We start from the raw sequence: 15,485 nt of genomic DNA, 5'->3' as shown, positions 1-15,485 counted from the left end.
AGTGGGTGGAGCAACGGCTGCAATACTTAACCTTTGCACAGCGTGCTGCTTCCTGAACACAGTCTCCGACACTCTTATCAATCCTCTATCCAGGGAAGCCAGTGATGCTGTCGAGTTCCGTGACACACCCCAGCCATTCTGGAGGATGTGAAGCTTGGCTGGAGAGGGGTGTGGCCTAGTGACAGGGGGTGTGGCCTAGTGAGAATCCCAAGAGCCATTTGGCACCTCTTCTGGGCCTGAGCATCCCTTCCCCCCCCCCATTATGTGCTGCAAAAGTCGGGGACTTGCATCAAACTCCCCATTAAACACCCCCATACCAGGAAAAATAATAGCAGAGTGGGGCATCCTCGAGGCCTCCTATTCTAGATTCCATTCTAGCATCCATGCCCTTTCCCAGGATTCTCCATTCCATTTATGTCTCCTCTGAACATTCAATCGGCATTCCAAAACCATTGAGCTTACTCAGTCTTCATTGAGGTTCCCCCCCCCCCCCGATGTGTGTGTCAAAAAAACCATTAAGTTCCCCTCCCCCCAATGCTTTTGTACTTGTGCAAATTTCAGAGTCTGAACAGAAGGTGCCAACAAAGTGCCATTCCATTTTCTGCAATTGCACGGGATTCTGCTTTTGCGTAAGAGCAACTGCGGAAAGCCTTAGCGGGTGGGCACATTGGGCCAACGGCAGGATATTCCCCCCCCCCCCATTCCTTTTATTCATCCTGGCATACAGAACTCGAGCATTCCCGGTCTAAGGACTTCCTGTCATTTGTATGATCAGAGTCCTTTGCTCAGTCGGCCTAGTTTCATTTCCAATACCTTTCTCTCTCTTTTAAGTTTCGTGTCATCGGCACAGACAGATCATTAGCATTTTAACAGGTGGCGAAGAGAGAGAGAGAGAAAGAAAGAGAGACAGATCAGAGATTATTTCTGTCTGGGCATCTAAGGAGAGCTTCAAAGGGGGAAATGCACGCCAAAGACTTTGCATTGTGTGAGCTGAATAAGTCTCTAATGCTATATGCCAAAGCTTTTAGAGAGCTGAGCAGCTGCACTCACCTGCCTCCGCCCCTCCCCGTCTAACTGGCTTCCTACAGAAGTGGAGATGCAAAAATTCACACACACACACACAGAAACACACACACACACAGAAACACACACACACGGTCGGATTTAGGTTTGATGAGGCCCTAAGCTACTGAAGGTAATGGGGCCCTTTATATGTCCAGCTGTCCTTTGTTAACAACAAATTGTCACTGTTATTTGTGTTGAATATATGCTATATGGTAATTTATGGACCTAATAGGTATCTAAAGCCATTTGCACATAACAACAAATGCCTTATCAAAGTTATTGTTGCGCTGAAATACAATTAAGAAGTATATTAATAGTGGAATACAATTAAGAAGAAGTATATTAATAGTGAAATAATTATTAAGCTCTAACTGTATGTAGGTATTATTTTATTTGCTTTTTATCTTATATTTTGGAAATGTACATCCGGGTTTTTTTCCTTTAATTTTTTTGAGGTCCTCCCAAGAGAGTGGGGCCCTAAGTTATAGCTTGTTTAGCTTATACGTAAATCTGGCACTACACACACACACACACACAGAGTGCCTCAGGCCAGAATAATCAAATCAAATAAACATGAGATCAGCTAATGCCTGCTTTCAACATCAGCTAATGTCCACTTTCCTTGCAAACATGACAATTGCATGGCTAGTTTAATCAGTCCACTTACGACTATCAAAAACAATTTGAGCAGTATTTGAAAAACAGAAGCATTGTGTGGACTGGGAGGTCTATTCTGTTTTCTCTAGTTATTCTCTGCCAATCTTACAAATCTGGAAAGCCTTTATTGGCTATACAAGCATAACGGATCATAATGCCCGCTTCCTGTCCTCGATATATTCTAGAGCAGCGCTTCCCAAACTTTTTCGGGTCACCGCCCCCTTGGTTCCACGAACTCATCCCTCTTGCCCCCAACCCAACCTTTATTATTCATTATGGTGGTTCACACAACCCAGGAAGGAATAATAATAATACAGTGGTACCTCTGGTTACGAACTTAATTCGTTCCGGAGGTCCGTTCTTAACCTGAAACCATTCTTAACCTGAGGCACCACTTTAGCTAATGGGGCCTCCCGCACGATTTCTGTTCTCATCCTGAGGTAAAGTTCTTAACCTGAGGTACTACTTCCGGGTTAGCGGAGTCTGTAACCCAAAGTGTTTGTAACCCGAGAGACCACTGTAATGTGATACAGTTTGAAACAGTAAACATTAACTGCACATGCATTCCAAAATCCAATTAGTTGAATTAATTCAACCAAACCGATGAACTTGAAACCCACACACCCCACCGCAGGTTATCCTCTTTTGAGAATCTGTGTTCTAGACTATGGACCTTTCGAGTTATCTTTTTCGCCCCGAAACCCTGAAAAGAATAATTTTCCATGGGAACCCCACCCCCACCCCCGGTAAAGAAACTGTAATGGAAGAAGGAAATATTAAGATTATGAGGGTGCATAGTTATTGAGCTGTCTTGTGCCTGCTGTGTTAATAAATTCCATGCGCTTTCTTTGATTTATTTTGAAATTTCTATTAATAATAAAAATGATGATGATGATGATGATAATAATAATAATAATAGAAATGTAATAGATTAGAACATAAAAAATGAAATAAGCAGATTGGAATGAGCGAGACTTGAAGGGCCCCAGAGCCTCAGGTGCCACAGAGATGTATATCGTCCCGGTTCCTCAGGTATATTGATAAGCCGCTGCTCTTAGAGGGGAAGAAGTTTGATGTTCGCTCTTACCTCCTCATCGCCTGCACATGCCCCTACATGCTGTTCTTTGGCCACGGCTACGTCCGCCTCACATGCCTCAACTACGACCCGAAGTCGGAAGACCTCACTTCTCATCTGACCAATCAGGTGAGAGGGGGGGCAGGATTTGAGCGGGAGGCCTAATTCTATGGACCAGGAAATAGTTGGGCCTTCGCTCAAACATGGAGTGTTCCATTAAAATGGGCACCGTACCTAAAAACCAAACCAAAGCCAGGCTTTCCTTGAAATTCGCACTGCTATGAATGTTGCGATCTGGTTCGGCAACCCAATGATGAGTCAAAAATGTGTGTGTGTTAGAGGAAAGAGTGCAAGAACGTGACCTTTGAGTAGCCGTTGGAACTCTCTGCCTGTTGATACCAGGCAGGCCCCCTTCACTGCCCTCTCTTTGGTGCCTTCTAAAAACCTTTATTGTTTGGGCATGCCTATCCAGATGTTTAGAAAGTGGATGTGAGTTTTAATCTGCTTTTAGTCTATTGTTATTTTAACCTTTTGGAAGTCTGTTTTTCTTTTTCGTTTCTTTTTTTTGCAAAACTGCTTTGAAGTGGTTGTTACCCATTTTGCAAATCAGGCACCGTGTGGGTTTTATGAAATAAATAAATAAGGACATCTATTGGTGAAATTAACATGCTTCCAAATGCAGTATATTAAGGGAAATTGCCTCCAAAAAGAAAATGAATGGTAGGCAAAATGACATATTAAATTAGGGGAAAATGTAGACTAAGATGCTGGCGAGTTTCCATGAGAACTTTCTTTTTTAAAAAGAAGAAGAAGAAGAAGATATTTGCAAATCAATGCGGGAAGGTGAAGAACTAATCTTTAGATTGCAAAAAGTGGGAAATGGAGGAAAACTGAAAGATTCACCCGTCCCTAAGCCTAACCCTCAAAAACAGCAGGTGCTAAATTTAAGTAGCTGGGCCAAGGTCATGAAAATATATGATGCTACCTGCGGCCGGCAATACATTGTTTGAACCTGTCAGCCTCATGCCAGCATCACTTTTGCTCAGGGATGATAGGAGTTGGAGTTCAACAGGGGCAAGATCTGTAAAAAAAAACCTGCCTTTTATTCCTACAGAGGCACTTCTAGGTTTTATTTGCTGTTCCTGTTGTGATTGGGTTTGTGTTTGTAAGTCACTTGGGGCCACGTGAGTGAGGAGGCAGCTGTTTAATACTAATTATTACCATTATTAACAGCAGCAACAATGTCCAGAGCGCCACAGGTTCCCCACAACCCGTGCCATAAACGATACTTATGCTCTAACTCCCACCCCACCCCCCGACCATCTAGATTTCTACGTGCAGGGAAGGCTGGCAAATTCATCTGTCTCCCTTCAAGGGCTCGGGGTGATGAGAGAGATTTAATTTAAATTTGGCGTTTTTGTAAGCCGTCCAGGTAACACTTTGCAAACCACTTTGAGGTGTTGATTTGAAAGCAGGGGTTTACGATTAAGCAGCATGTAGATGTTTTGAAATAATTCATAAATAGTTCTCTGAGGCCTCTTAAGCAAAAGGCATGATCGGAGCAAGGCTTGAAATGGGGGCTCTCTGATTCGAACCTCCCCCCCGTTTGTTATCGAATACGTCACACCTGCCCAAGAGGAGAAAAACAGACAGAAAAATTGATTTCTCTTCTCGCTCCAAGGATGGGCACCCGAAAATAGTAAACAGGGACAGCTGGAGCATATGTTATCCTTGCCAGCCCAGCCCACTTGGTATCGCCTTCCTGCAGCTTAATAACCTTGGCAAGATGGGTGCTGTGTGTGTGTGTTTTGCCTTGAACAGAGCTGTTTGCTCAGCTTGGGATTTGGAGAGAGCTGCGGTGCCTCGCTGGCTCCGGAGAGACCCCATTGCCACAAAGGACATGAAATGAGGGCCAGGTGTTGTTATTCAAAAGAGTGTACCTGCAAATCTCATCGGTGGGGGTGGGGTGGGGTGGGGAGGAAGCCAGGAAATTCAGGGAAGAGCAGGTGGTGGCGACACAGAAAACTGCCTCTCCGCCCCCAATTGTGTCCCACCGGAGTGGGGGGTGGGAGTGAGGAGGGAATGGTTTGAATTTTCATATTTAAGAAGTGGAATCAAAGCGGAGAGACCTGGGGGGCTCCCCCTGTCGCTGCCCCTTCACTGAGAAATGTATAGACAGAAGGTCTGTGGAAGACTCACCCCTTTGCTTTCTGGAAAACTGCCCGATTGATTGAGGTCCCTAGATTTGTGTGTGCGCGCCTTTTATTTTATGAACGATATTTGCATGTGCACCCAATAACAAAAAGCTTCCCTGGGCAGCTTGAAACAAGAACATAGTAATATAATTGTAAACAGTAAATCATAACGCATCATGGAACATCCCATATGAATTTCCCCAGTCCTCTTTTAAAGCCGCCATTACCCGTTTGGGGAATTACCGGTAATTCCTCCGTTTAGTTCTGGGCTACTTGAAGGCGGCCTTCCTTTTGTCTGCCCTGAATCTGCCAACATTCAGCTTCATAGAATCATAGACTAGTTGGAAGGGACCTCGAGGGTCATCCAGCACAACCCCTAGCGATGCAGGAATCTCAACATGCAGGTCCCCATCCAATTTGAAACCACGCCAGACCTTGCTTAGCTTTGGAAGTGTGCTAGTGGCTTTATTGCTGCGCCATTTGGAGAGCTACTGGATGAACGCCTAGGGTTCTCATATTATGTGGAAGGGAGAGAGAGAGAGAAACTGCAGAAAATTCTGCCCCTCTTTTTCAGGCAACGTTAAAACAAATGGAATCCACACAAAATCTGAGTGACATTAGGTGGAATCCAAGGGATTCAAAGCATCAATCAAATGTCAAATGTCGCACGCATTCTCTCTCTCTTTTTAATGTGGTTTTATTGTCTTGTGACTCTTGGCTCCTTCCAAGGAGGAAGGATGGGTTGTAAGATCTGAAATAATCAGTCAATACATACACCCTGCACCTGGTTAAACTGTCGGATTCACTTCATCAAGAACTTGGATGGCTTTATAGGGGTGGGTGGGTAAGAGAAATTCATTGCGGGTGAGATTCCTGGCCATGACGGCTGTGTCCAAACTCCACTTCTGAATGCAGTCTGAATTCCAGTTCCTTGGAAACACAAGAGGGGAGAGTTTCTGTAGCGCTCAGGTCCTGTTTCCCATTGGGGCACCTGCTTGGCTACTGTGAGGCTGGGCTAGATGGGACTTTGGCCACCTTAGGTTCTTATAAGCAATCCTGCTCCCCGTCCTACAAACCTGCTCCCCCTTGCTCCTTGCCCAGACCCTTGTCCTCGGGAAGGGGCAGCAGATCCAGCGCTACAATGCACAGCCCCTAACAGGGCGTCTGCTTTCTCTGCCAACTCCCCGCAGTACGTTCAGAAGAAGAATCCGATGTACAGCCACGTCAAGGAGGAGACCGTGTGGCGCATGGAGCGCTTCAACACCTACGTCAACGAGAGGTTCAGGCACATCAAAGGGCTCCCCAAGGACTGGGTCTTCAATGGGTTCACTGTGAGTTTCCACACTTCCTTCTGCCCACCCCACACCTGTTGCTGCAGCATCTGCAGCCAATACTCCAGGATGAGCCTGTCCGTCTGTAACGTTGCTCCGCTGTTTTATCTATTATTATTTCTATTATTATTTATTGCATTTGTACCTCAGCTTTTTCTCCAAGGAGCTCAAGGTGGCCCTCATGCTTCCCCCTCCCTCTTAGTTAATCCCCACAACAGCCCTGTGAGGTAGGTTGGGCTGAGAGGCAGCCACTGGATCGTCCAATGAGCTTCCAGCCGAGCGGTGGATTTGAACCCTGGTCTCCCAGTCCTAGTCTGATGCTCTAAACCATTATGCCCCACTGGACCCCATAAGACAACGCCACCAGCTGATCTTACCTTCCAAGTCCCGGACTGCAGAATCCGGGACCGGCAGCCGTGTGACACCGGAAGTTGCGTCGACGTAACTTCCGGTGTCGCTTTGCCGGTGTCGCTTTGCCCTTCTATGGGCACCAAAAATGGCCGCCGCCGGCTTCAAAAGTAGCTTCTACGCACTTCTGGTCATGCGTAGAAGCTACTTTTGAAGCCGCCGGCAACCATTTTTGGTGCCCATAGAAGGGCAAATCAGGGGGGGGGATGGCTGCCGGCAGGAGAAAATAACAGAGAAAAACGGGAGACGAAGTGATACGGGGGACCACTGGGAAAAGGTAAGTAAAAACGGGGGTTTCCCGGGGAAAACGGGGTACTTGGCAGCTATGCAGCTGATCTAATTGGGGAGCCTTGTGGAACTTGATTGGTGCAGAGGCCTATGTGACTGTACCTGCCAATGGGCATCTTGGGGATGTTGAGAAAGTGCTCCTGGACACCAGCCACAAAATGGCTGCCGTTGAAGGTTCAGTCTAACAGGAAATGGCTGCTGTCGGGGCATGGCATGACACAGAATGGGCGCCACCTCTGAAAGAGTAGGGAAAGGGGGTCGGGAAAGGGTGGGGGCCGCTCTTGCTCATGGAGAGAAGCTCTTTGCATTGGCTAAAAAGCCATTGAAATGGATTTGATCCCATTGAGAGTTGGTGTGGTGGTGTAGTGGGTCTGGGTGTCAGACTAGGCCCTGGAAGACCAGGGTTCAAATCCCTTCTCGGCCATGAAGCTCACCGGGGATGACCTTGGGCTCATCTCTCTCTGCCTAGCCTACCTGGCAGGGTCGTTGTGAGGATAAAACAGGGTGGGGGAGGACTATGTGCGCCACCTTGAGTTCCTTCAGGGAAGAAGAAGTTGGGGTGTAAAAATAAATAAATAAATATAAACCATGAGTGGGCAAGCGCCCAAGCGCCCGTGACTTCCAATGGGTCTACTCCGAGTAGGGATGAGCGGGGGACCACCCAAGGACTGGACATAAGCAGATGATCCTCTAATCTGGATCTTTTGTGGCTTCCCCTGACTCGCAAGAGGTCTTGTGGGGCAGGGGGGAACTTGCCGGGATCATGCCGTCCTTCTGTGTCTTTCAGAAGAGAATGAAAGAGATCATGTTGCAATGTTTCCTGGCGGTCAAGTCCAAGCTGGAGTGCAAGCTGGGATACTTTGATCTCATTGGGTGCGACTTCTTGATCGACGAAGACTTCAAGGTACAGTCACGTGGCCGCATCCTGGGCTGAGTGGGCCGCGGTTCGAGAGGCACGAATCTCCAGAGTCAGGGCTTGAGGAGGGCAGCCAAAGGACTCCTCTGATGGATAATGAACCCATAGATCTGGAAATGGTGGCTGTATGGGGTGAGCCTCCCGGTCTCTCTGCCTAGACACATCCCCTCACCAGCTTTGCTTCACACCTCCCCTGAGTGTTTTTGCCTGGCTGGAATGTGTCCTTGAACTCAGACCGTGCCTCTTTCTTTCCTGGGTGGAGGATTGAGAGGGGTGTGTAGAAACTAGCCCACTGCGCAGAGGTAAAATTTGCACTCGTCACTTTGCACACTTTGGACCCCTCTGGACCCACCCGCTGTTGGCCTCAGGACGTTATATGGCTTGGGTATACTAGAAGTCGTGGACATTCAGTGAAACTGAATGCTGGACGATTCCAGACGTACATAGTGCATAGTTGAACTATGGAAGTCCCTGCCACAGTAGGCAGTGATGGCCACCAACTTGGATGGCTTTGAAAGAGGATTAGGCAAATTCATGGAGCAAAGGCTATTTTTGAAATCTGGGTAGCTCTATAGGATAATAATAATAATAATAATAATAATAATAATAATAATAATAAGTTGTTGTCAATGATTGACCCACTGAAATTAAGGACCACGAAGGATTTATGGGGAAGCTGGACAGAAAAATCCTCACAGAAACATAGGCTTTGCGGTAAATCTCGCCTGAAAACATTTCAGAGGCTGTTGGAAAAGATTGGACTATGTTGGATTAAAAGGATTGGAAAGAACTTGGAACTTTGATTTGAATGGCAGCAATTATCGATATTCAGAACCCTCAGAATTTGAAGCATGGGGAAGCAAAAATTTTATAATTTGGCATAATATTTGGTTTAATAGATATATATTTGTATAATTTGGAATAATTGGTTTGATATGATTGATTTGTAAGTGAAAATCTAATAAAAATTGATTTAAAAAAAAGAAAAAGAAATTAAGGACCACGACACACTTTGATTTCAGTGGGTCTACTCAGAGTAAATGTTCATTGACTACAACTTGTTGATGATTGATCATAATAATGGATTTTATCCCATTTCCGTCCTACTCAAAGTAGACTTGTGGAAACTAATGGGTTTTGACTAACTTAGGTCCATTCATTTCAATGGGCATACTCTGAGTTGGGCTTGTTGCACACAACCCAATTATTATTAATAGAGAAATATAAGAAGAGAGATTTGTGTCCTATTTTAGCCCTACTCACAATAAATGCATTGAAACTGATGAACATGAGAAACTTGGGTCTCTTTCAGTCTACTCTGTGTAAGAGCTAGATGGATATATGATTTATATGCCATATACTTCCCGAAATGTTTTCTAAGCAGTTTACAAAACACAAGCACAAAAAAACAATTGCACTGCATTGTTTAAAATACGGAATAATTTAAAATATATATCGTAGGCAAAGCCCACAGCAAAACTATCCTATTTAAACATTAAACTATAAATGGCCATGGTGAAAATGTGCAATAGAACATCCTCGTTAAAACAACACAACAGTTAAAACAGGATACTCAGGCCATGAGATCAAAGGACATCATAATCTTCATTATCTTTAGCACCCAGTTAAATAAATTATAGGCAGTTATGATTAATTCGGCAGTGGAAGACAGGAGTGCCTGGCGTGCTATGGTCCATGGGGTCACGAAGAGTCGGACACGACTAAACGACTAAACAACAACATGATTAATTCAAACTACATATGCATAAAAACAATTCTATATGAGTCAACGCTTTTGTGGATATTTTTCGCACTTCCAAGAAAGCCACCACTGGCCTGAATCCACTACTATACTGCTCGCTCTCGCTCTCTCTTTTTTGCTGCCTGCAGAAATATATGGCTGGCGCTTTCCCCTTAAACGCTTAGCTTCCTTGAACTTGTTTATGTAGCCTCTGTTGCAATAGGAAAGGGTTTTTTTTGGGGGGGGGAGGCGGTTACGAGAGAAAATAGAAAGGACTTTAGTGCCACCTAGTGGCAATCGTAGAACATTTTCACTGGTCAAATTGGAAAACGGAAACAAATTTTTTGGGGGGGGACAGAACACAGAATCATTAAACTGTGGAGTTGGAAAGGACCCTGAGGATCATCTAGTCTAACCCCTTGCAATGCAGCTGGGTTGAACCGGCAACCTTGGCATTATTACCACCATGTTCTAACCAAGTGAGCTATCCAGGATCAACAAAACAGGGACCACACACATGCCTTTAAAGGCTTTCCCTCGAGAACCCTAGAAGCATTAGATTGTTAAGGGTGCTGGGAATTATAGTTCAATGAGGGGTAAACTACAATTTCCAAGATTTGTAGGGAGCCACGTGCTTTCTTTAATAATAATAATAATAATAATAATAATAATAATAATAACACACCTGTGTCGTCGCACAATAATTCTCTTGCAGAGTCTTAGATCCAGGATTCAAAGGCAGGATCCAGTGGATCCTGAGGCTTGAAACTAGTCTAGACGCACACCTCGGCCCTGATTTGCAGCCTGGATTTCAGGGCCGGAGCTGGCGATCCGGCAACTCGGCCTGTATGCAAAGAAACGAATGTGTTTCCCCGCTGTTTCCCTTTTAAATCAGGTCTGGCTCCTGGAGATGAACGCTAACCCTGCCTTGCACACCAACTGCAGTGCCTTGAAAAGCATCATTCCCACGGTGGTGAATGAGACTCTGGGTAAGCAAAGCTGAGCAGCCATGAGGAAAATGGAGGGGTTCAGGAGTACAGAAACAAGCCCACTCCTCCATGAACAGAGTGGACCAGGTGCCCAGGACTCCCATGGCTTCTATAGCTGTGTAGGGGACCCGGCGCCAGGAATAGGCACTGTTGGGCAATTGCCCAGGCTCCCAGGAGGACTTCGACTGCCGATAAGCCCATCCAAAGTACCAGCTCCAGCCAGCTGGACCTGGCACTCTTTTTCAAGCTCTGCTTTGCCCAGTGTTGGTGCCCAGGTGGCTGTAGACTGGCTCCTAGGGAGGAGCGGGTGGCACTGTGGTCTAAACCAGGGGTGGCCAACTCCCAAGAGACTGCGATCTACTCGCAGAGTTTAAAAACTGGCAGTGATCTACCCTCTTTTGGGGGGTTCAGGTTAAATTTTTTGAGTTTTTCTTAGGGAGGAGGAAAGCCCCCTTTTTGGGCGGTTCAGGGCAATTTTTTAAAGCTTTTTTTAAGGGGAGCCAAAGCTGTTGAGCTTCTTTGGGGGGAGCCAGTGATCTACCAGTAATCTACCAAAGGCGTCCAGTGATCTACCGGTAGATCACGATCTACCTATTGGACGTGCCTGGTCTAAACCACTGAGCCTCTCGGGCTTGCCAATCAGGTCGACAATTCAAATCCCCACGACGGGGTGAGCTCCCATTGCTCTGCCCCAGCTCCTGCCAACCTAGCAGTTCAAAAGCACACCGTGCAAGTAGATAAATACCTAGGTACCGCTGCGGTGGGAAGGTAAACGGCGTTTCCGTGTGCTCTGGCTTCCGTCACAGTGTCCCATTGCGCCAGAAGTGGTTCAGTTCTGCTGGCCACCTGACCTGGAAAGCTGTCTGTGGACAAATGCCATCTCCCTCGGAATGAAAGCGAGGCGAGCGCCCCAGCCCCATAGTTGCCTCTGACCAGACTAAACCATCCAGGGGTCCTTTTTCACATAGATTGGCCAGAGCCCAGAGCCCCCAGAAGGGAAAGGAGGGGAGCCTGGAAGTTGCTCTTCGTTGGGGAGGTTCTGGGTCTAGATTGAGCAGGTCCAGATCTCCCTAACAAAGGAGACCAAAAACATTGCATCGCACAGTTCCTGAGAAGGGGTGGGTGGGTCTCTCCAATTCAGTTTCTCTTAGTTCCTCAGGGTTGTATCCAGCTATGTCCCCACTCTGAGTAGGCACATGGAAATTAACAGGCCTAAGTTAGCCTCATGTTCATAAACTTCAATAGGATCTGCAATTGACTACAACCCTCTGCTTCCCACTCTGTGGTTCAGTTCTCCACATTTACACATCAGTTTGTGATTATTGTGGAGTCCTTGTGGAATTTCATCAGCATTTTGGGGTGCATTCCTCATAAAGCACATGTTTTTGTCTGCCGTTATATACACATTTTTGCAAAGCAACTCTCCTTAGCGCAATGAATCTTTGTACGCCATTTCCACTGCTACATGATGCCCTACCTAGGATATACAGTCATACCTTGGTTCTCAAATGCCTTGGGACTCAAACGTTTTGGCTCCCGAACGCTGTAAACCCAGAAGTGAGTGTTCTGGTTTGGGAATGTTTCTCGGAAGCCGAACGTCCGACACGGCTTCCACACCTTTCGATTGAGTGCAGGAAGCTCCTGCAGCCAATCGAAAGCCGTGCCTTGGTTTTCGAACATTTCAGAAGTCAAACGGACTTCTGGAATGGATTACGTTCAAGAACCAAGGTACGACTGTACATTTTTGCATGCAAATTTACTCAGTTGAAGAGCTGCATTGCGAAATTCAGAGAGTAGTAGTCGTCATCATCATCATCATCATCATTTTATTTATAACCCGCCCATCTGGCTGGGTTTCCCCAGGCACTCTGGGCGGCTTCCAGCAGAATATTAAAATACAATTATTCATCCAGTATTAAAAGCTTCCTTAAACAGGGCTGCCTTCAGATGTCTTCTAAAAGTCCGATAGTTGTTTATTTCTTTGACATCTGATGGGAGGGCGTTTCACAGGGCAGGCGCCACTACCAAGAAGGCCCTCTGCCTGTTTCCCTGCAATTTCGCTTCTCGCAGTGAGGGAACTGCCAGAAGGCCCTCAGGGCTGGATCACATTGTCCTATTTCTGAAAGATAGCTAGCTTTGGGCTTTGCATTTCAGAAACGAGAATCAAGTAAGTTGTCTTTAAAGGTGGAAACTGCATTGGGTCTCTCCCCACACCACCCCTATTCCTGACTCTCTCTCTCTCTCGGCCTTTCCCAGATCTGGCCATCGAGATTTTCACCAAGAGCCAGAAGATCCAGAACATATTGCCCTTGGAATCGCTCTGCCACTTTTCCCTGCTGTACAGCGGGGTGGGCACAGACAGCAACCAGTCACGGCCCACCAGGAGCAGGACGTCCCTCCGCTCTCTAAGGAACCACCGGTCCCTCACCGAGAACAGCAGCTTCTGCAACAGCACCTACAACGTGAGCCCCGTGCGCCCGGCAGAGAAGCAGCCAGCCAAATCTCCGGAGAAGCCAGCCAAGGGCGAGGCGCCCGCCCACTCTGAAGGGGTCACCACCGTGCCCAGCAAGGGTGCCCCCAGGAACACTTTGCCCATGCCCCAGATCCAGATCTCCATCGTGCCCAACCTCGCCTGCTCCCCGTCCACCAAAACCGTTCGGGGCAACCAAGTCTGCAGCAGTGGCAACCAGTATATCATCAAGCATGTCCCACCGGTCTCGGACAGGCAGCCGGAGGCCGAGGCCGACGACGAGAGGGCCAGAGCCTCTGGCCTTGCTCTTGCTGCGGTACCCTCCAAGGACCGGTCCTACGCAGCTTGGTTCCAGCAAACGTTTGGGTCCAAGTTCCTGGGGGCCAGCGGCAACGGGGCAGACAGCCCCTTGACCAGCTCGCAGATGGTCTCCCTCCATCTCCAGTCCAGCCTCCCGCCAAATCTCCCGGCCTCCCAGGAGCAAGCCAAGCCACTGCGCCAGCTCATGAATTACTCCAAGCTGCCCGGGGAGAGTGGCAAGGCCTTGGCAGAGGGCCAGAGCTGTGGCGAATCCCTCCCTGAAGAGAAGAAGCTCTCTCACCGGGGCTCCTAAAAGCAAGATCGCATGTGTATTTCCAAAGCCCTCCTTCTTTTTCCTATAAAGGACGACGAGAAAAAAAAAACCCAAAGCAACCCCAGTCCTTGACTTCTTTCAGCAATTCTAAAAATGGAATCTGTGGCATCCCTTATAGGATGTCAAAAATGATCGGTGTTGGGCTTTGTTTTGTTTTTACGCAAATTATTCTTGATATGTTTTAAGGGAGAAGGAAAGGCTCATAATGAGTAAACCCGACACAAATCCAGAGTGGAGTCCCTAAGACGGTTGCAGCCAAGCTGGTGCCAAATATATTGCTCTGCTTTCCTTGGACCGCGCCGGCGAGGCTGGGAGGGAGGATCTTGTTGTCTGGGCAGCCCAGGACCAAACTGCCCAGGTCTGCACCAAGGGGAGGTCACTTCGGTGCAGCTAAGGCAGAGGTTTGACTTCACCTCTGGAGGTGCACGCCATTATCTCTCGAGACAACAACAAGAAAAGAAAACATGGTGTAAAAAACATGCATCTGCCCATAGTCAAGACCCTGTGATTTTGCTTGACTCCTCTGCCTTCCCTTTGAGATTGCTATTCAGGGGTGGGGCGGTCACTAGCATGATGGAAACTGACACCCTTGCTCTCTTTCCTTCTCTGTGTGATGTGGAACATGCCATAACGCCCTGCTTGATCATTCATTGAGCAGAGCACAGAATCATCGAATTGTAGAGTTGGAAGGGACCTTGAGAGTCATCTAGTCCAACCCGCTGAAATGACGGAATCCTTTGCGCAGCATGGGGCTCAAACCCACAACCCTGAGATTAAGAGTCTCATGTTCTACTAACTGAACTAGCAGGTGAATAATATTGTGGCATGCCACCCCAATCTCTGAACAATGCCAGATTCCAGGGCTACCAGGTGTCTGTGTTTCCTTTCGGACAGCGAGGCACAGCAGAGACTGTAGTGTCTTTATGATACATCGTTTATTGGCACATATATACAACCTTGAGCCTAGGATAGGTGGAAAGCTTGGCATTCCAGGAGGGTCCTGCCTCTCCCATGGCAGCCAACGTTGGATTCAGACTGCCAGCCCACGTTGTGCTTGCAAACTGCTTCCTAAGACGCCAATATTTTTCCTCTTGCTTACATCAGCCCCCGGCAATTCAGAAACTCCCCCCTCCCAACTCTGCATTGCCTTGCACTAACTATCCAGAGTGATAGCTACCAACCTAGATGGCTTTAAAGAGCATTATACGAAATCCATAGAGAAGGCTATCATATGGCTATGCTTTGTCTCCAGATGTAGAGTACAGTGTAGAACTTTTTCTTTGCATGCAGGAATTCCCAAATCCCAGCTCCAGCAGCAATAGCATGGGGGGGGGGGCAGAGGGGTGGTGACTTCAAGCACAAAATTATAAGAAGGGCACAATCAGGCACCCCCACAACAGGTGCTCCTATTTAGGGCATGTGGCTGAGCTCCCAACGCCTTCCAGAGCCACGGGGAGGCAAGTCGTGTCCGGGCCAGGCTTTCAGGCCTGGGGTGGTGCCACCTTCTCCTCATGGCCCTTAAAGGGATGCCCGTATGCCGAGCTGGGAGGCAGCAGAGCCGCCAAGCTGAGAAGGTGCACAGCCAACTATCAGCAGCGGCAGCCATGTGTCTTGCACACTCAGCACACACACACACACACACACACACACACACACACACACACACACATGCTTCCACCCATCTGCCCAGTCCACCCACTTGTCCTACCCCGGGCA

At 47.5% G+C, this 15,485-nt stretch overlaps 1 protein-coding gene across 5 annotated transcripts in view; it reads left to right on the top strand.

Annotated features, from left to right (window-relative positions):
* The window catches only part of TTLL10 (tubulin tyrosine ligase like 10), a 191,405-nt gene extending 176,309 nt beyond the window's left edge, over window positions 1-15,096 (top strand). For all 5 annotated transcript variants that reach the window (XM_060276205.1, XM_060276203.1, XM_060276204.1 and 2 more), the window contains 5 exons: window positions 2,755-2,926; window positions 6,183-6,323; window positions 7,807-7,923; window positions 10,572-10,665; window positions 12,922-15,096. In XM_060276205.1, coding sequence (XP_060132188.1) covers window positions 2,755-2,926; window positions 6,183-6,323; window positions 7,807-7,923; window positions 10,572-10,665; window positions 12,922-13,748 — 1,351 coding nt within the window. In that variant the 3' untranslated portion in view covers window positions 13,749-15,096. The remainder of the gene's footprint in view (window positions 1-2,754; window positions 2,927-6,182; window positions 6,324-7,806; window positions 7,924-10,571; window positions 10,666-12,921) is intronic.
* Window positions 15,097-15,485: the final 389 nt, after the last annotated feature.

The sequence above is a fragment of the Zootoca vivipara genome, chromosome 6 (genome assembly GCF_963506605.1).
Source record: "Zootoca vivipara chromosome 6, rZooViv1.1, whole genome shotgun sequence".
NCBI classification, from domain to species: domain Eukaryota; kingdom Metazoa; phylum Chordata; class Lepidosauria; order Squamata; family Lacertidae; genus Zootoca; species Zootoca vivipara.
Note: the sequence above shows the minus strand (reverse complement) of the source record. Positions and strands in the feature narration are given on the sequence as shown.